Raw genomic sequence first — 18268 nt, forward strand, 5'->3', positions numbered from 1 at the left:
AAATCCTCTGCTCTGATTATGTGTTCAGTATTACTCGTCGATCGAAGCGTTTTCACGACCCAGTGTTTACGACCCAAAGTCTCACGGCCCGAACCAAACTTCGATTAACGGCTGCGTGGGCTCTCGAACACGCGTCCGCACTGGTACTTTGAGCAGCCAGTCGTCAAGAGACGATTGATTAACTCTGCTTCTCTTTCACAATTACTGCGCACTCTTGCTGATATCTACTGTATGTGAAGGGTTTGAGTTTAGCTCCTACACTGCCTCTCGGCCAATCGAAATACTGGGAACCAGGGTGCAGCGAAATCATGCAACAGCTTGACATCTACAACTAAGTTCAGTGTAGGAATCCTATGCCAAAAGTTTGAGCAGTATACGCCTCGCATGCACTTTGACAAAGTTGATTTGTGTAGTTTTTGCGGCTTGTAGGAGCCACAAAAAATGTAGTTTACTCGCCCCTTTTACAGTTGACCGAGAGAATGCGTTACGATACTGGATTCTTGTTATGTTGCGTCTAGATGCTTCTATGATGAGCATAAGTACGCTAAAGACTTTAAACAATGATAACATGTGCAATGCAAATATCAAGCTTGGGGTTGCTAAGATTTTGATTCACAGATCATCTGAGTGAACTGGATACAACCAAAGACTGATGTGGGGATGTAGATGTTTGCTAGCGCATCCACTACCATGCTAGCGGTGGCGATCACTTAGTCAGCCAGCCCTGCGACTTTCGACTCAGCATTCGCTGCTTGCTAACACTTACACACCACTCACTTCGACACCCAACTCATACTCAATAAAGCTGTGTCCCGATCGCAATCTCTCAACCTCCCTTCTTCCGAACACACAGCTTCCGACACCATGGGCAAAGCCGAAGCAGGAACCGCGAAATGGGTCGCCAACAAGATGAAGTCCAAGGGACTTCAACGTCTGCGCTGGTGGTGCGAAATCTGCCAGAAACAATGCCGCGACGCCAATGGGTTTAAATGTCACGTCCAATCTGAATCGCACGTCCGTCAAATGCAGGTGGTTGGCGAGGACCCGCGTAAATACATCAACAACTTCAGCAACGATTTCCAACGAGACTTCATTTCACTACTTCGCACCACGCACGGCGAGAAATGGGTCAGCGTCAACAGGTACTATCAGCTTTATATATTCGAGAAAGAACACGTCCATTTAAACGCAACGCGCTGGGCAAGCTTGACTGAATTCACGAAACATCTTGGAAGGGAAGGAATTTGCCATGTCAAAGAAGACGAGAAGGACGGTCTTATGATCGCTTGGCGAGATACTAGCGTGGCAGCTGTGAAACGGAAGGAAGAGATCGCCGAGCAGGAGGCTGCGGAAGCAAGGAGCGGAGCTGGCGAGGACAAGATGTTGAAAAAGATGGCAAAACGAGCACAGGAGGAAGCTGAGGCCAAGAAGGCGATCGAGGCAAAGAGGGCAGCGGCAGCGGTCGCGATGCAGCAGAAGGATAATACAACCCCACCAGCCGAGACAGCCACATCGACAGACGAAAAGAAGGTCGATTCGCCAGTCGAGGAGGAAAAGAAGGATAGCGACGAGCCAAAGCCAGACGCAGCGCCCGTCAAGCTGAGTTTCGGCATGAAAGCAAAGAGTGCTCCGCCAAACAAGGCCGGTCTAGGCCAGATGAAGAGCCAGAGCATCTTCAAGCGGAAGAAGGATGACACCCTGGAGCAGAAGCCCGTTAAGAAAGTCAAGCTATGAAGGCGCTTCACGACATGGACATTTTCTCACTTGCATAGCACGGCGTTTGGGGGTAAGATCAAGTAGGAATCCTTGAATCTAGGACACGGTCATGAGCCTTGATGAGTTGTGTCTGGTAGCATTTTTCGGAGTTGGATTAGTTTGTTCTACAATTTATGCACTTCATCGTCTGATAATTGATCCTCGATCCATGCGTTTAAACTCTTGCTCTGGTAGCCTCTAATCGCCACTTATTCATCAACCACTTGATGATCTCTAGAGCGGCTACTTAACAACTACTTGGTTGTGCTTCACTTAGCTTCGATGCTTCAACCGCTTATGTTTGCACGTTAAACAACGTGTATTACAAAGCCTATCTGTACGACTGTTCACCCGATGAGAAAAGCTCTACATGTCACGACTATCTCAGCCCCTTGATCTTGGAGAAACACTGATATATCGTGACTTTCCTGACTTTCCTGACATCGTGTCCACACATACTAAGACGAGTAGAGGATATCATGAATTATCTGTCAAGTCCTCTTTAAATTGTCTGCATCGTTAGGATTGTTTGCCTTTAGCGTGCTACCACCAAAACTCGAGTTGCAGTCTAATGTGAAGATTGAGGCACAATTTATTTCCCTCACGACCAGCCTCTCTGTGATGTCGAGACACAGAAGCCATGACTTCTTTGTATAGTGGTGTGACCTACATGTTGGTTATCTGCGGGGTCCTGACGAACAATTAACATCAGTGACTAGGTGTCAGTAGTAGTTTGGGACAATTGACATGTGATTCAATGTAAAAAACGAAATCGATATCATGGTTGTGTATGTTCGTTTGAGTTCATCATTCCTTCTCGAGATCTGACGTGAGCCTTCACATTCTCATGCCAAGCCATGCCATGAAGAGGCCCGGATAACTGTCATATGCCCTAATCCTCCCCGATTCATTGTTTTGTGGCGCCAGATAGAATACGCAGCGTGCCCGGCCCTCTATTTCTTGCTAGCGACCTTCGCAGTCTCCTCCTGCAGTTTCTTGATGTGCTGATCAGACGACATGTTGGTATCGTTTCGATCGGCCTTGACCTGCTCAATTATTAGCATACCGTTCGTGCTGTCTTCACCCCGCCCCCTCCTCCTGATTTCGGGTCCAGGTACAAGAAACTTACAATGCTCTCGCTGTCACTCGCGAGACCCTCCTCCCAGTGTCCCTTGCCATCCTTCTGCTTCTTCAACTGGTCCTGCTTGAGCTCATGGACCTCATCGGAGCGGCCCTCGCTGTCTGTGGAACATGTTAACCTCCGCGGGAAAATGGCATGCTGCACTCGCTCGTGCTGTGAGACGGATGGACGTACGCAGAGTCGACTCCTTGCCCGCAGAGCGAGTTGTCGACTGATGGAACGCCGCGCGCTGCGCAATGCCGTACGAGACAAAGGGCGCGCGACGAGTCGCAAGGGAACGGATAGCAGACATGATTATGTGTGTGTGGTGTGAGTGTTGGTCGTGAGTGTGCGAAAGCAGAGGGTGTGGGTACAGCGGTGTATGTGGATAGGTAAACGATCAATTGAGCGGTGTTAGAAAAAGCAAAGGAGAAAAGAAGTTTGACGCCTGTGGACGATGTGGTGCAAACAATAGCCGGACAAAGCTAACCCCCAGCTCCTACGTCCTACCGAGGAAACATTCGTTGGCATGACGTCAACGCCAACCCCATTGATCGCCATTACGAAACCCACTGACTGACCGAGGGGCAGAGACGCCCAGTTGCGGAGCTTTGATTTCTCAGCATGCATGGCCCTGTTGATACAGCACGATGAGGCTCTCGTGCTGTGGAGTACGTGTTGCTTTTGCACGGCCTCCAACGTCGTCCCCCACAGGCTACCTGGCACGAGGCTAGCTGGGGCGACAGCGTACCTGCATTGAAGTCCTCGAAGCCCCCGCGTGGGAACACTCAGACATCATGTCAGAAGACATGCGAAGTGTTAATACGTGTAAGATACTGCACCCAACGTCCATCCCTGGGTCACGCAAATTCTGAGGGGCATTTCAACCTTGATGGTGTATAGTTCGACGCACGCGTTGATATTTGCTACGTTGTAATAAAGTTATGTAGGGCGACAGTAGCAAAAATGTATTAAGACGGTGTTACAGAGTTGCTATAAATCTTACGTTGATTTGCACGGTTTGGGTATATAGGAAGAGGGCTATGTAAATTAGTGTTATATGCTGTTTTATGTGACCCAGTTGCAGAGGTTGGCTTATGTCATTGTTGGCACAGTCGCGTGTAGACATTGGTTCTTCAGACGCGTCCATCATCCCAGTATGCCCAGTTCAAGCTCGACGCCGTGCTACGCGCCGCGACTTCATAAACCTTTCTAACGAACCACTTTCAACACGCATTATCTCGCCCAACAGTGCGACGGTGATCGCTACAAATCTATACATCGAAGGACGTAGAACATCACCATAAGGACCTATTCTACAGCTAACATCGGGCAGTCTCATCCAGCAACGAGGTAAGTTACTTTTGCGAGGTGAAATATTGTTTACCTCTTGCAGTCACTCACTCTTTCTAGCTATCAGCCTACAGCACTCCAACGCAGGCCGCCGCCGTCAATGTAGACCGTCTCCAACAATCAGTCAACCTCGAACGCCTTCCACACCGTCGTCGAACATATCACCATCCTTTGCACAGCGCGCTACCAGGTATACACTACGCCTAGACATCTGCAAATCTCGTGTTGGAGTTGGCAACACTACACAACCTTAGAACCACACCGTCAAGATGGTATCCATCAATAAGCCGAAGCGAATTGTTCTTCGTTTTAGCGTTCAATACGAGCGTGAGGAAGCGGCTATAATTGGACACTTCTTTGCACTGCACGGCCCTGAACCTCTAAATAAAGATTTCTTTTCTCACTTAATGGCCCCCAACGAATCTCCCAAGATGCATATCGTTCTAGATATACACTGTAACTCACATCCGGCAATCGATAATAGCATGATAGCATACGAAGTCTTCAAAGTAAGAAAGAACGGCAATTTGTATGTCCCCATCCCTCGCAGAAGTTCGAGCTGAGTAATGAATTAGTAAATTTGAAAGACTGGACGCTGCTGCATGCGAATATGCTCGCGAGAGTTGCAAGTTACTTCGGATCAAATGGGGCACCAACCGGTCTTCAATCTGAGGAATTGTCCATGCATTGCAAATAGGACACTTTCCAGCTACGTTCGTATCTTGAACATCAAGGGACAAAGGCAAGTCCCGTTGCTGTCCACTTGCAGGTACACAGAGTTGTTGGCTTGGGCGTGCTAGCGCTAATCCACACCACAGACAGTCACCTCTTACTTGGTGATGAGGGTTGTGGCGACAATGGGCATACGTTTTAACCTGAATCTCGCACATATTGGTTTGAGTGGATTTGAGTAGATGAGAATCAAGAGATTTGGTGAGCAATCCTGTGAGGTCGCAACCTGAAGGGGCCGCGATGTGAGCACTGCGGGGTGCTGATATGTCCTACGTTGAATACGATGCTCAACAGCATGTAAATTTCTGCCGCAAGCCGTCATCCTATAAGGAAAAGTTCTTAGAATAACTACATAGCGTAACAGAGCGATATAAGCAGTATGGGGTTTTAAGATATCAAATCTGTAGAACGATTGCGGCACGGGAGGATTTGCGTGACGTAAGAATAGACATAAAGGACATTAAGACATTGCATTTGTTTTGACTCAAGGGTGTGGTTTGTTGTTACCCCGCATCAAGGTCAATGAATCACAACAAGACAATTGCACACATTATGTTGAAGTGATAAGTTGCGATTCAATATCCTAGGATAATCACTGCCCTCCAAAGAGGCGTGTCATGTATGAGGAAAAACAGCCAGTATCCCGAAGGACACCAAGGACCCAAGCCAAATCGATGAGAAATCCGCGAAACTGTGCCCCCCCCAACCCAGGGTCGTATAAATCCTCTTACAAAGAAAAAAGAAAAGAAAAGACGGAAACACCAGCGCCAGATGTGACTGCGTAGAATCATCCCAGCGTCGTACAAAGTCGAAAGAGAGAGACGAACAACCAGACAATATGCAACCAGCTCCCAAAACCCGACCCACACGCTGTACACCGCCGCTTCGAAGAGCACGCCCAATGGTATAGATCCGACCGCTGAAACCGAGAACCGACCGCACAAAAGAAATCTACCCATTGTAATGGCTCCATGAAAGGGACAGCCGGGTGACAATAATGTAAGACAGCAGACGCTACAGAACACCGATTTCTGTAACCAAGCATTTTCAGAATGCGACCCAAAACACCGTATGTGCAAATCGCCGAGAATGCGCACGCGCTCAAAGACAAGAGACCAAGCGCTCCGTCCGGATATAATGTTTTCGCTATAGTGCAACGCCGTCGCCGGACCAAGTGGTATACCCAACATGTCCAAAGGGATATCGTAGATTTGTACAAGGAGAGTCAATAGTATAGACGCATGATCCTCCGGAGGATATCGAGAAGAGGAGTATTAGATCCAGGTAGCCACTAGCCGTGCAACAGGAGACGCCGCAATACCAACCGAACAAAACGCATGGCCTCGAGCCTGCGAGGCCTACCAGCGTCGCGACATGAACTGTTGCTGCATCTGTCGGTTAGGCGAGACAGAGGGTGGTGGGCTGGCAACAGCTCGTGTCGACGGGTCAACGATTGGGATGGCATTGCGGGTTCGCTGGGCTAGTGGCTGGTGGAGTTTAGTCTGCGAGGAGTTGTTGTGCTGGAAGGCAGCGGGTGTGTATGGATTTGGGGCAGACGAGAGGACAAAGGACGGCGTTGGTTGCAATTGGTGCTGGAGAGGCGACTGGTCAGGAGAGCCGCTTGATAGCGACGAGCGGTCGGAGCCAGACGAGTGGATGGACTGGAGCTGTGCATCAAACGTCAGCGCCTGTAATGGCGACATGGATGACATTGGGTGGCGACTATCGCGCACCGCTGCACTTACATCATCCTCGGTGAGAAGGTGAAATGGGCAGAATAGCTCGTCATCCTCGAGATCAAACGACCTGGCGGCCTCGAAGTCGCGCTTGAAGGCGAGCATGGTGGGTGGCTCGACGTTGAACTCCTTGGGGGTGCGGACTTGGCGGAATTGCTTCTGCGTCTGCTGGGCCGAGATACGGGGCGCCCTCCGCGATCGGCCGTGGTGGTTGTTGTGCGTGTGTGCGTTGAGGTGCTGCGGGTGGTGTTGCGCACCGTAGTTGAAGAATTGCGACATGCTTACGGACTGTACTGATGGAAGTTCGGATGGAAGTCCGTGGAAGAGGGGTGTTATCGGGTGATTGGGTGGTGCAACAACAACAAAGCCGAAACAAAGGGGTCGAGGCTGGCGGATGCAATGTCAGAGGTCGCGGGAGAGCAACAGGTACAGCGGGCGAGAGGCGGAAAGGCGGGATTATTAACTGATGGTCGTGCGATGCGAGGCTGAGTAGATGTCTTGGAGAGGTGGTGCGGGAAAGCGAGGAACAGGAGGGAGAGGGCTGGGGGATGAAAAGGAAGGCGCAAGTCAGCCGTGTGGGGCCCGTGCGTGGTGCGAGTGGGCCGTCTCGTGTTTCATTGGGCCGATACTTCGCCACCACGCGAGGGCATCCACTCAGGTGCCAGCCAGCGTGTCGGTGCGAGGGTTCGAGATCGAGCGCCAAGTCGCCTGTCGAGCGCTGTCTGTGTGCGCTGCAACCGTAGATCGTTCTGTGCGAGCATCAAACAGCCGCCCCAGCCCGGCCAGGGCGACTGTCCTCGCCGTCGAGCAGCGCCAGGGAACAAAAGGCGCCGTGGACGGAAGCGCATTTCAAAACAGCGCTTATGCGCCTGAGTGCGCTACCAACTTGTCCGCCAGCTCACAGTCTCGGGGAGCGCTGGCAAGTGACCTACCAAGTCACCAAGCGTCGCCTTGACCGCTTCTTCTGCAGGTCTCATCCCGTAGCCAGGGGAATGCATGCTGAACAACTCCCCGCTGCACGAGAGCAGTTAGCATCACCACACTGACCAGAATGATGTGCTGTCGGCAAGAGCGGCCGCATTGCAAAATCGAGTCCCGCAGCCCTCATCGGTGTCGAGATTCATTCTCAACGTCGCTCTGGGGAACGCTAATGGCGGCAGTGCCTGTCGCAGCGAGCTCAACATCCGCATCCTGCGTGAGCGCCTCCTGGGATTCGCTGGTGGTGGGTGCACATCATTGCTTTTTGCAGCCACCACCACCGAGTAGCGTTCTGGAAGGCTGAGCATTGCCCCTTCGACCATGGTTCTGAGGTCACGTTTCGAGGCAGGAACCTTAATACCGCACCCCTCATCCAGACGCTGGTAATGCCTGACACCTTGGCGCTATCGTCGAGCGTCCCATGGTTGTCGTCCGGGCCCTTTTTCGTGTGACGCCCTGAACCTTCCCGGTCGTGGGGAATGCTGGGAGACAGGCCAGCCAATGGCGTCTCGCAGCGTCTGCAGGAAGCCATAATTAGCAGCCTCGAGACGCCCCCTGCTCGTCCTACCACTCCACGTAGGTACCTATCTTATCAGCCAACGTCTTTTGTCGAAAAGGGTGCAGTGCAGTTGCGAGTCGAACAGTTCACTGTGCCTCGACCACGTCGCCGTCTGTGCCTTAACCGACCATCGGAAACCGCTCTGGGACGCCAATGTTAGCACGCATGACTTGCCATCTACATTCGAAACAGCCTCGTCCTGTCATCCCCCACTCCATGCCGCGAGTAGATTCGAAACGTCGTGACACTATGACATTTGAAAGCCTCATATCTTGGCCTTTGTCCGTTCACAACGGGATTCGTGGACAGCGTTTTATCTAAAGAGATTTATTATGCCTAGATACAATCAAGGAGGTGCAGGTACGAAGGAGATCGCTTGCACCCATAGACAGCACGATGAGGCTGCTGACTGCTTTGAGTTCTGACCACCAACATAAGCACTCATGCATGGTCGATCTGGGGTTGGCTCTGTGACTGGGGGGCGGGTCGAGAAAAGTAATTGCATACACCCAGTCTCTAACCTCCTCCCTTGAGAACATCCAGCATGAGTACTTGTACAAACAACAAATTCTCACACCACCAACACCGATTTCACACCCCTCCTATCTCATTTCTCCAGCCCCCTCGTTTTCACAAATTTCGCAATCTGCTCCTTACAAGTCTTGTCCGTGTAATTCTCCCATACTTCGTACAAACTGATAAGCTCCTGCGTACACTCCACTAAAGCCTCAACATCCACACTACTTTCTGCCAGCCAATCCACTAACTTTTGCACCCGATTCTGTGAACCCCCAGCATTCCGCGCGTTGCCCAATGTTTGTAATGCGGCGGTCATGCCTGCTGCGTTTGCCTGAATACCGCCTTGTGTTGGTTTGAGGACCACAGCAAGGAACAAGGCTGTGGTGGCGATTACGTGTGGAGCGTGCAGGAGAGGCAAATCGGTTAGGTAGTGGTCGTTTATGATGGACCACGCGAGGGCGTTTTCTTCCTGCGTGAGCTGGAAAGTGGTTTGGAGGTCTGCGAGGGAGCGGTAGGGATGGTGGATTATCAGTTGGGAATTCATTTCTGAGATGAGCGTGAATTCGCATTCGCCGATTTTGGAGATGTCATTGAAGGACGTATCTGGATTGTTTGTTAATGTTTTGTTGATTGAAATGGTTGATCGTTGCATATCCTACCCCAACAATGTCGCGCTTCTGCCAGAACCATTCTAATGTGCTGAGGACATTCTTCCATTTTACAGGCAAGGTAGAGGGCGGTTGCTAGGACGAGAGCTGGGTTTGTACGTCGAATCTCGACTTTTGTATAGAATCGTCGCACGTATACCTGGGCTGTTGCCAGAGCTTGTTGTCGGATGCCTAGAGGTCTCGCCATTTTGGAAAGTTCTGGATGGGTCAACATGGAAATGAAGCGGTGATTGGAATGACGTTACGGTGGTAAAAATATATGCTCAGATGTCGTCGGTCCGGTAAAGGATAGATGTTGACCAGGTTCCGCTCTGATTCCTCCATTTTCTGGCGCTCCAGGGCCAGTTGTTGCTTTGTGAATGTCCAGAACTTTCGTTGAGTCGACTCCCAGTAGCTGGAAGTCATGATGGGCAGATGGATCGATCTTCTGACCAAGTACAAGACTATGTATAGGCTGTCGTAGACAACGGAATGTATTGACAGGCCGCTGATATGTCTTCTTCCTCTTACAGTACTAATAACTCTTGACAGTTGTAGGATGCCAACTTTTAGGCGGTGAACTTTTCGGGAAAACAACTTCAATCAAATGAAGGCGAGAGTTTGGGGATGTAAATAAAAGGTCTGCAAGTCTACATTGGTATGCGGGTAGAGTATCATGGAATGGTTGTTGTCAACACATGCTGACGAGTGGTTACTGTTGCTGCAATGAGGCTAGACTGGAGGCGAAAGGGCGTCAGAGCGTTTGCCAACAACGGTAAAACCCCACACTCTGCAGATGTCTATATCCTGTCACCAATAGGCCAACGCTTCTTGAGATGAGCAAAGGATGTGGTAGTACAGGAGGAGGTGTAGAGAGAGCTGAAGTGGGCCAATCAGGAGGCGCCGAATGTTGGGCGCTCCTGCCATCGGTGAACTAGCCTTTTTCAGGGCCTTCGTCCTTCGACTGACCTCATACCCCACGACGAATCCCATGAACCCGTCGTCGCATCGACTGCCATTCCTTGAGTCTCTCACCCCGTCGGGTATCGAGAGCCGCTTTTTCTTACGCGCCGCGACCGCCAGTCATGGTAGACCGAAGATAGCAGGACGACCATGGACACACAGAGCGCCAGCGTCGCGGACGCCAGGGTGAACCAGCTATGGGAGACGCTCGACATGCACAAACAGGGCCAGCTGGATCTGCCAGCCCTGAAGAAGGGGCTCAAGAAGCTCGACCACCGTACGCTTGGACACGCACTTGCACATGTCGCTTGCTAAGGGGAGAATGTAGCTCTGAAAAACGCGACTCAGCTCCTGGACGAGGTGATGAAGGCTGTCGATACAGACGGGAACGGGCATATAACATACAATGGTGGGCCTCACACAAGTGTTGCGCGTCACGAATGTATAGTGTACTAAGACAAATCTGCTTAGAATTTCGTACCTTCGTCCATGAAACCGAAAAAGAGCTCCATGCGCTCTTCGCAAGCATCGACCACAATCGCGACGGCAAAATTTCGAGAGACGAACTGCGCACTGCGCTGAGGGGTGCTGGGCTCTCCGTTCCCAATGCTAGCCTCGACAACTTTTTCTCAGAAGTGGATACCAATAGAGATGGTACTATCAGTTTCGAAGAATGGCGGTATGTCTCCATTCGATACCATACTTGGCCTAGACAACACCGTGCGTTGCTGCTTCAGGAGGCTTGACGATGTGCGATCACATGTGGAAGCAATCGAGGAGAAACCATTGTTTGGTCTCGCAAAGTCAAGACTCCCTAGAGCTGGTAGCATGCGATATGACATCGAGTTATCAGCACTCTGCCAGATACTGTTAAGCAGAGGGAAATCATGGAAATGCTGACTGATGAAAGGGACTTTCTTCTATTTATTCCGGCCAGCGCGCCAAATCTTCATGCGGTTATGTCGTACTTTTCAGCAACGATGAAAGTAAACCCTGAAGGGGACGTCCTCATAAGCGACGATACCGTCCAAGGCTTAGGTACTGCTCAACGTTTTCTTCACTTCTTCTTCGGTTCCCTCTTCCTTGTAGCCAAGTCGGCGCCATATGCTTCAGACTACATTACACTTCCAGAAATGGCAGCGCGTTCTACGCCGCAAACTACAATTTCGCAAACCTTCCCGCCACGTCTCGACGACGACGGAGAGTTTGATTCTCCCCTCGAAAAGACACAAATGGAGATCGTAGAAAGCTTCGGAACCATGCTGATTGCTTGTGTTCCCAATCCAGGCTATTTCGTGGCGGGAGGTCTTGCAGGAATTGTTTCTCGCACCTCGACTGCGCCCCTCGACCGTTTGAAGGTTTATCTTATCGCCCAGACCGACGTTACCAAAGAGGCTGTCGCCGCTGTCAAACACGGCAATATTGTTAGAGCTGCACTGAACGCTTGGAGACCGCTTGCAACTGCCACAAAAGAGCTATGGCAAGCTGGTGGCTTGCAAAGTCTATACGCTGGTGAGTGATGCTGGGATTTCTTGACAAACGTCTCTTGCTAATATGATCAGGAAACGGTCTAAACGTAGTTAAAGTTATGCCTGAGTCGGCTATCAAATTCGGTTCCTACGAGGCAAGCACGACGACGATCTGAAAATCACGCTGGCTAACCAGCCTAGGCTGCGAAACGCGCTTTTGCTAAACTTGAAGGCCACAATGATCCCAGTGCAATACATTCTTGGTCCAAGTTTGTATCTGGTGGTCTTGCTGGTCAGTCAATTGATCTTTGTGATTGAAGGAAGACTTTGCTAACTATCTCAGGAATGGTTTCTCAATTTGCTGTCTATCCGGTCGATACCCTCAAATTGTGAGTACACTTGCACTTGGAGTGGCGCCATGTCGAGGCTAACATACCCAGTCGCATGCAATGCGAAACCGTATCTGGCGGTTTACATGGCACCAAGCTCATCTCAGCGACGGCGAAAAAGATGTGGCAGAGTGGTGGGTTCGGTGCATACTACCGTGGACTACCCATGGGTCTTTTCGGCATATTCCCATACGCAGCACTCGACCTCGGCACCTTCGAGTATCTCAAGCACGCTGTGGCAGTGCGCAATGCAAAGAGACTTGGATGCCACGAGCAAGACGCCGAACCAGGCGGTTTCATGACTGCAGCCATCGGTGGCTTCTCAGGCGCTTTCGGAGCAAGCGCTGTGTATCCGTTGAACCTCCTTCGAACACGACTCCAAAGTCAGGGCACGGTCCTGCATCCGAGAACGTATACCGGCATTATGGATGTCACCAGACAGACGATCAAGGGCGAAGGAGTGAGAGGCCTGTTCAAGGGTCTGACTCCGAACCTACTAAAGGTTGTTCCCTCGGTATCGATCACCTACGTCGTATACGATAAGTCGAAGAAACTCCTCGACCTTCAGTGAGGTTTCGTGTATGCTGGATTCCTCTTATCGGTTTCAATAAGCATGGTCTAAATACCTTTGCGATAGTTTCTGGTCGTCGTTGCCAGCGTTCCGCCGCGCCGTCTGGCCCATCTTGACCCAGCGCACCACACATAGCCGCTGGCAATGACGTCATCGCACGCCCTCGACACCGTGGGTCCGCCTCAGCTTTAATCAACACCGACTAGGCTCACTCTGAAGAGTACACCAACCTAAGGGTCGCTCGCTGACGACCCGTCCCAACCCAACCCGACTCGACTTCTGGAAGCGTTTTCGTTTACACATGCTAGAGAGATACCCATTCCGGCCCACGATGACGTTTGTTTATGCAATGGCTTGGGGCCTCGTTTGAAGACTTTTGCACTGGTTGCGGCGTTTAGGAGCACTTTCTTTTCACACCATGGGTGTCAGGGAGCTGATAGGCCGTGAGGGTTGGGTCGTGTCTTGAGTACGGTGTTGGTAGTATATGTGTAGTTTGCAGGGCGGGTAATGAGATGAATCGACTGATTGACATGTGGGAGTTGTGTTGTTGTGACATGAGATGAAATTGAATATATGACAACGCTACGAGGAAATTGTTAAAGGCTGGAAGAAAGAAGCAAAAGTGCCATGTACAGCGCCTGTGTATGCACCTACCAAACGCCATCTATGCAACAAGAACAACAAAGCTCCATCCATGCGCGCCCTGTCACTTTGTAATAACAATAGCCAAAACCAAGATGATGATCAACACGACAATAACAGTCAAACTCCAATTCTCCCGCGCCTTCCTGCTAAACCGATCCAGACGGCCTCTCGCACGTCGAAACTGCGCCGAGTGCCGATCAACGCCCTCCTCGACCTCGTCCAGCAACAGCACCTGCCCATCCAGCTCGTCCCCAATCTGCAGACTCAGTTCGCGCTGGCGCCCGATACTCAGACTCAGCGCGTCGAGCTGCGTGTCCTGGTCGCGCAGGACGTCGCTGTGGTGGGCGTGGATCTGCTGGTTTGACAGGTCGTGCTGGGAGGGCGGTTCGGGGTCGTCGCGGTAGGGGAAGAGGGCTGTGCGGTTCTCGTCGTCGTTGGCGTCGAAGGCGGCGTCGGAAGCGGAGGGGTTGTCTGTGAAGCGGACGGATTTCGAGGCGTGGCGGGGCAGGGTTTGCGCGGCGGTGAAGTCGGAGCGCAGGGAGGGGTTGTTGGGCGTTTTGAGCGTCGATGAGGTGCTGGCTGGGGGGGAGGCGAGGGTGAATTGCGAGGTTAGGTCTGTGAGCTGGGCGTGAAGGCGCGGGAGCTGCGAGGTTATGGATCTGGAGGGTTGGGCGGTCAGCAATGAGAGCATTGAGGGTTGATGGTGACGTGGGGTCAGCGTACTCGTCGGGTGTGTCTGCGACTTGCGACTCGAGCGACTCGATGCCTGAGCGCAACTGCTCCAGCGACCGCGATATCTGGCCATTCTGGCTGTTGGGCGAGAGATTGAGGGAGATGGCGCGTTGGCGCTCGAGCAGCGAGAGCTTGATGTGGTCGGCGAGCAGAAACAGCTGCGGTGGGTTGGTCGACATGGTGGGTGGTGACGCGGGAGAGCAGGCGCAGAAGGCTGCAGCGAGCGATGGGATGGATGTGTCCACGCAGACGCTCGAATCGGAAGGCGCGGAGGAGCAGTAGCAGCAGCAGCAAGGAGCGATGCAGAGTAGCAACAGAGACACAAAGCCAAACACAACGATACAACAGCAGACAGACGTACAGGTACAGACGTAGCAAGTGGGTACAGAGGGCTCGAAGCGCGGACCGCTGGCGTTGGGTGGGCCCAGCGACGATCGGGCGGTCTTTGGCTCGGAAGCTGGGCCGGCGTATGCGGAGGTGCAGCAGGGCAACTGCAGGGCGGGCGGTGTTGCTCCCTCGCCCGACAACACAGACGCCCATGCTCACGCTCCCGTTGTCTTGGGAAGCTATGTGTCGCTTCTTCTTGCTTGCTTCTGCTGCTATATAATCCTGCCCTGCGTCGCTCAGAGACAACACAGCACAGCAGTAAACATGTCGTTGCCATCGCCCATCCCGCCGCCCAACGACCGGCGCAACTCGCGAGCCTCCAGCAACGGCGGCCTGCCCAACAACGCGGGCATGGTGTCATCGCCGTCTGCGTCGTTTGAAGTCGGTGGTCCTCCTGATAGTCCCTCGCCTTTGGCGCTACGCGCATCCAACTCACAGCGTCGAAAGAGCCAAATCGTCAAGATCCCCCCCGAGTTCCAGGCCCTCGAGTACGTGAGCGAGCCCAACAGCAATCTCGTCTGCCTCATCTGCCACACGCCCTACGACAGGCCCGCCCAGCTGTCCTGCCAGCACACCTTCTGTCGCGAGTGTCTCGACCACGCATGGGCACCGCCTGCCATCCGTAGGACGTGTCCGACGTGTCGACGCCTGGTCGAGACCGAGGCTGATATCGGGTCTGTGCCCATATCCATCAAGAACATGCTGGATGAGCTCGAGGTCAAGTGCCCGAACAGCAGGGCGGGCTGCAAGTGGGCTGCTCAACGCGTCAACGTGCACGACCACGTCATGCTGTATTGTGAGCACACGCCCATCGAGTGTCCAGCGCCCAACTGCCGCCTTCCGATCTCGCAAAAGCACATCAACAAGGCCTGCCAGCACTACACGCTGAGTTGCGAGGACTGTCATACTTCGCTGATGAAGCGTGATCTCGAGGTAAGCTTGATATGTGTATGATTGTATAGCGTTGACTAAACACGTTGTTTTGCAGGAGCATCAGCGAGAAATCTGTGCTCATCGTGTGATCTCCTGTTCTCAGTGCTCGGCCAGTGTTCTTCGACTTGACCTCAAGACTCACATCAACACTGACTGCCCTAAACACATTGTCTCGTGTCAGGGATCAATCGTCGGTTGCAAAGTTAGGGCAGAGCGGGCTGAGGTGGTACTCCACGAAGTGAACTGCACTATGGCGACCATGGCACCACACTTCCGAGAACAGCAAGCCCGCATCGAGAGGAACGAAGCGCGCATGGAGCCGCTGGCCAGAAAGGTGGGCATCCTCGAGGATGGTCTCTCCAGCATTACCAACATGCTGTATCCGGCCAATGGCAACGACTCCTCATTTCCTGTAACCGACCCTCTGGACCCCAATGACACCGACAATACCTTTTCCGTATCAACGCCAGACTTCCGTTTGCCGCCAGCTTCGTTCCCACCCGCTGCCCAAAGCAGCGATAGTACACCCGCTCAGCCTCCTTTCGACTCACAGGTTCACCATCTCCTCACGCTGCACGACTCTCTGCGTGAGGAAGTGACTCGCATCGCCAACACACTTACCGAGGTCGAGGGCCGCACTAGCATGATGGTCTACAACGAGAGCCAACGCAGCAAAGACGAGTTGCTGCACGCCAACGCCGCCATCAACAGCATGCGCATGCAGGTACACTGGCTGATGAGTGCGCATTTGCACCAGCGCTCCAATTCCGCCACCAGTACGACGGCCAGAACCTCTGGTAGTACGACGGCCAGTGTGGGCAGCAGCAGCGCGCCGCAAGGAACTAGCGCACGACCCGGCCCCAGTGGAACGTTGCAAGGCCCGTTCCGAAGGCTGAGTGACTTGAATAGACAGGACACCAAGTTGTAGCGTTGCACTCGGCATGATCGACGATATATGAGTTATGAAAAGTGAAGTTCAAAGGCGTTTTACAGATGGTTTGGTGGAGATATACCCTTTTCACGTTATCATGGCATGGTCTGGAGGGAGAGCTTTGTTTAGATAGGAGGGGTTGAGTGGGGTGGTAGGGTGGGATGATGTAGTTCTACTCTTATCAAAGCATCATTAAACCTTTGCTTGTTGTCACTAGTGGTTCAAATCTCGAGGATCTACGTCAGATTACTTGACTAGAGTTTGCTTTACTGGAGCTTCCACTCCCAGTATTTTAAAAATTCGAACAACAGTTGTGATTGCACGATTCCTTCATCGATATCAGGTAATATGGCAAACACCACTGATGAAGCCCCGATCTCGCTGTGAATATGTGCATCCATGCTAGGCTGTCGGCATCTAATCGGTAGTGACGTCGTTCATTCGGCTCCACATTTACAGCTCCAAAAACATTATCTAGAACAACTCAATATGTATCCCACACACGACAGTTCTAGATGTCGGGTAACACGAATTCCGATATCCTCATTGTGAGTCGCCGGATTGCCTTTGCAAAGTCGAAATTCAAAAAAGAAAACAAAAACTTTGACTAACGTTCATACAGGCGGGCGCAATCGCTGCATTCACAGTCGACCTAGCAGTCTATCCTCTCGACACACTCAAGACGCGATTCCAAAGCCCGGAATATGCAAAACTTTACACCCACGCGACGACAGGGAAGCCAGACGCTCGATTATTCCGTGGTTTGTACCAGGGACTCGGGAGCGTAATCATCGCAACACTGCCATCATGTAACACCACCCACCCTCCCAGATATATGACATACCAGGGCTGACAAGCCCTCAGCAGGAGCTTTCTTCACGACATACGAGCGCACAAAATCCCTCTTCACGCGCCTTAACACCACATCCACGCACCCGCACGGCCTGCTCCCCACCCCCGTCATCCACGCCGCCGCGTCCTCGCTCGCGGAACTCGTATCCTGCGCCATCCTCACGCCCGCAGAAGTCATCAAGCAAAACGCCCAAATGGTCTCCGCGGGCGAAGCACAAAACGCAACAATGCACACGCTGCGCAAATTCCAATCTAATCCGCTCGCGCTGTGGCGCGGGTACACTGCGCTTGCGGGCCGCAATCTGCCGTTCACGGCTATGCAGTTCCCCATGTTCGAGCGCCTGAAGGTGGGGATCAGGGAGTGGAGGGACGCGCGGGGCAAGACGACGGGCACGATTTGGGAGAGCGCGTGTATTACGGCCGTTAGCGCAGGGTCTGCGGGGGCCGTGGCCGCGGTGATTACGACGCCGGTGGATGTGGTTAAGACGCGGGTTATGCTTTCTGCGGGGGATGAGGCGCCGGCGCGGAAACCCGCGCAGAAGAGTGGGGGCGTGGTGGATGCGTTGGGGAATTCGGTCAGGGCGGAGAGGCAGAGTAGGAAGAGTGGGTGGATGGTTGGGAGGGAGATTCTGAAGGAGCAGGGGGTTAAGGGGCTGTGGAGGGGTGGGGCGCTGAGGGCGGTCTGGACGTTCGTTGGGAGTGGACTGTATCTTGGGGCGTATGAGAGTGGGAGGGTGTATTTGGCTGCGAGGAGGGGGGAGCATGTGGATGAGAAGGATTTGCTATAAGATCTTGGGAGAAGCTTTGAAAGTGTGGAGTTCGTTGTTGGGAAGCAATTTAATCGACAGCTCTAATACGGGGAATACTTGGATCCCGAATCACTCGCGATACTAGTCATGGGAGACGTCATGGGCACGAGTGGACAGAATTGAATCCACGCATCAGGTATGTGCTGTCTCCGTCTTACTTCTAGATGAGAAAGCTGCAGTAACTACTA

At 52.5% G+C, this 18268-nt stretch overlaps 9 protein-coding genes across 9 annotated transcripts; 4 read left to right on the forward strand and 5 right to left on the reverse strand.

Annotated features, from left to right (window-relative positions):
- Nucleotides 1-772: 772 nt before the first annotated feature.
- P153DRAFT_336277 (zinc finger protein-like protein RTS2) lies at nt 773-1947 on the forward strand. Its single transcript, XM_033665690.1, has one exon. The coding sequence runs from the start codon at nt 865-867 to the stop codon at nt 1732-1734; it is 870 nt and encodes a 289-aa protein (XP_033526101.1). The 5' UTR covers nt 773-864; the 3' UTR covers nt 1735-1947.
- A 687-nt stretch (nt 1948-2634) lies between these two features.
- On the reverse strand, nt 2635-3470 carry P153DRAFT_365286 (uncharacterized protein). Its single transcript, XM_033667798.1, has 3 exons — nt 3071-3470; nt 2885-2997; nt 2635-2801 (listed from the first exon to the last, which is right to left on the reverse strand). The coding sequence occupies exons 1-3, from the start codon at nt 3186-3188 to the stop codon at nt 2709-2711; spliced, it is 324 nt and encodes a 107-aa protein (XP_033526102.1). The 5' UTR covers nt 3189-3470; the 3' UTR covers nt 2635-2708.
- Nucleotides 3471-4380: 910 nt separating this feature from the next.
- P153DRAFT_201680 (uncharacterized protein) lies at nt 4381-4954 on the forward strand. The gene is made up of 2 exons (XM_033662495.1): nt 4381-4757; nt 4804-4954. Exons 1-2 carry the CDS (start codon nt 4498-4500, stop codon nt 4898-4900), a joined length of 357 nt encoding a protein of 118 aa, XP_033526103.1. The 5' UTR covers nt 4381-4497; the 3' UTR covers nt 4901-4954.
- Nucleotides 4955-6318: 1364 nt separating this feature from the next.
- On the reverse strand, nt 6319-6975 carry P153DRAFT_285993 (uncharacterized protein; the record flags this gene model as incomplete). Its single annotated transcript, XM_033663432.1, has 2 exons — nt 6319-6627; nt 6706-6975. 2 exons carry the CDS (start codon nt 6973-6975, stop codon nt 6319-6321), a joined length of 579 nt encoding a protein of 192 aa, XP_033526104.1.
- A 335-nt stretch (nt 6976-7310) lies between these two features.
- P153DRAFT_355447 (uncharacterized protein) lies at nt 7311-7997 on the reverse strand (the record flags this gene model as incomplete). Its single annotated transcript, XM_033666571.1, has 3 exons — nt 7311-7574; nt 7629-7710; nt 7744-7997. 3 exons carry the CDS (start codon nt 7995-7997, stop codon nt 7311-7313), a joined length of 600 nt encoding a protein of 199 aa, XP_033526105.1.
- Nucleotides 7998-8603: 606 nt separating this feature from the next.
- On the reverse strand, nt 8604-10256 carry P153DRAFT_336284 (C/H/G cyclin). Its single transcript, XM_033665691.1, has 3 exons — nt 9666-10256; nt 9412-9618; nt 8604-9355 (listed from the first exon to the last, which is right to left on the reverse strand). The coding sequence occupies exons 1-3, from the start codon at nt 9823-9825 to the stop codon at nt 8841-8843; spliced, it is 882 nt and encodes a 293-aa protein (XP_033526106.1). The 5' UTR covers nt 9826-10256; the 3' UTR covers nt 8604-8840.
- Nucleotides 10257-10512: 256 nt separating this feature from the next.
- Nucleotides 10513-12791, forward strand: P153DRAFT_374511 (calcium dependent mitochondrial carrier protein; the record flags this gene model as incomplete). The annotated part of the gene is made up of 8 exons (XM_033669519.1): nt 10513-10639; nt 10691-10771; nt 10834-11041; nt 11273-11874; nt 11925-11986; nt 12033-12123; nt 12175-12220; nt 12272-12791. The coding sequence occupies 8 exons, from the start codon at nt 10513-10515 to the stop codon at nt 12789-12791; spliced, it is 1737 nt and encodes a 578-aa protein (XP_033526107.1).
- A 706-nt stretch (nt 12792-13497) lies between these two features.
- P153DRAFT_374512 (uncharacterized protein) lies at nt 13498-14347 on the reverse strand (the record flags this gene model as incomplete). The annotated part of the gene is made up of 2 exons (XM_033669520.1): nt 13498-14095; nt 14160-14347. 2 exons carry the CDS (start codon nt 14345-14347, stop codon nt 13498-13500), a joined length of 786 nt encoding a protein of 261 aa, XP_033526108.1.
- Nucleotides 14348-14819: 472 nt separating this feature from the next.
- Nucleotides 14820-18059, forward strand: P153DRAFT_374513 (mitochondrial carrier; the record flags this gene model as incomplete). Its single annotated transcript, XM_033669521.1, has 3 exons — nt 14820-15488; nt 15544-16264; nt 17284-18059. 3 exons carry the CDS (start codon nt 14820-14822, stop codon nt 18057-18059), a joined length of 2166 nt encoding a protein of 721 aa, XP_033526109.1.
- Between the last annotated feature and the right edge of the window lie 209 nt (nt 18060-18268).

The sequence above is a fragment of the Dothidotthia symphoricarpi genome (assembly GCF_010015815.1).
Source record: "Dothidotthia symphoricarpi CBS 119687 unplaced genomic scaffold P153scaffold_6, whole genome shotgun sequence".
NCBI lineage: Eukaryota > Fungi > Ascomycota > Dothideomycetes > Pleosporales > Dothidotthiaceae > Dothidotthia > Dothidotthia symphoricarpi.

What these genes read in the sequence shown, in the direction of transcription:
- P153DRAFT_336277 (XM_033665690.1), top strand. Translation starts at nt 865, where the DNA reads ATGGGCAAAGCCGAAGCAGGAACCGCGAAATGGGTCGCCAACAAGATG.
- P153DRAFT_201680 (XM_033662495.1), top strand. Translation starts at nt 4,498, where the DNA reads ATGGTATCCATCAATAAGCCGAAGCGAATTGTTCTTCGTTTTAGCGTT. An exon ending in GTAAGAAAGAACGGCAATTT is followed by an intron (nt 4,758 to 4,803) that starts GTATGTCCCCAT and finishes GTAATGAATTAG; the next exon opens with TAAATTTGAAAGACTGGACG.
- P153DRAFT_336284 (XM_033665691.1), bottom strand. Translation starts at nt 9,825, where the DNA reads ATGACTTCCAGCTACTGGGAGTCGACTCAACGAAAGTTCTGGACATTC. An exon ending in GAGCATATATTTTTACCACC is followed by an intron (nt 9,619 to 9,665) that starts GTAACGTCATTC and finishes TGACCCATCCAG; the next exon opens with AACTTTCCAAAATGGCGAGA. An exon ending in AGAAGCGCGACATTGTTGGG is followed by an intron (nt 9,356 to 9,411) that starts GTAGGATATGCA and finishes CAAACAATCCAG; the next exon opens with ATACGTCCTTCAATGACATC.
- P153DRAFT_365286 (XM_033667798.1), bottom strand. Translation starts at nt 3,188, where the DNA reads ATGTCTGCTATCCGTTCCCTTGCGACTCGTCGCGCGCCCTTTGTCTCG. An exon ending in GGGCAAGGAGTCGACTCTGC is followed by an intron (nt 2,998 to 3,070) that starts GTACGTCCATCC and finishes CATGTTCCACAG; the next exon opens with ACAGCGAGGGCCGCTCCGAT. An exon ending in CGAGTGACAGCGAGAGCATT is followed by an intron (nt 2,802 to 2,884) that starts GTAAGTTTCTTG and finishes ATAATTGAGCAG; the next exon opens with GTCAAGGCCGATCGAAACGA.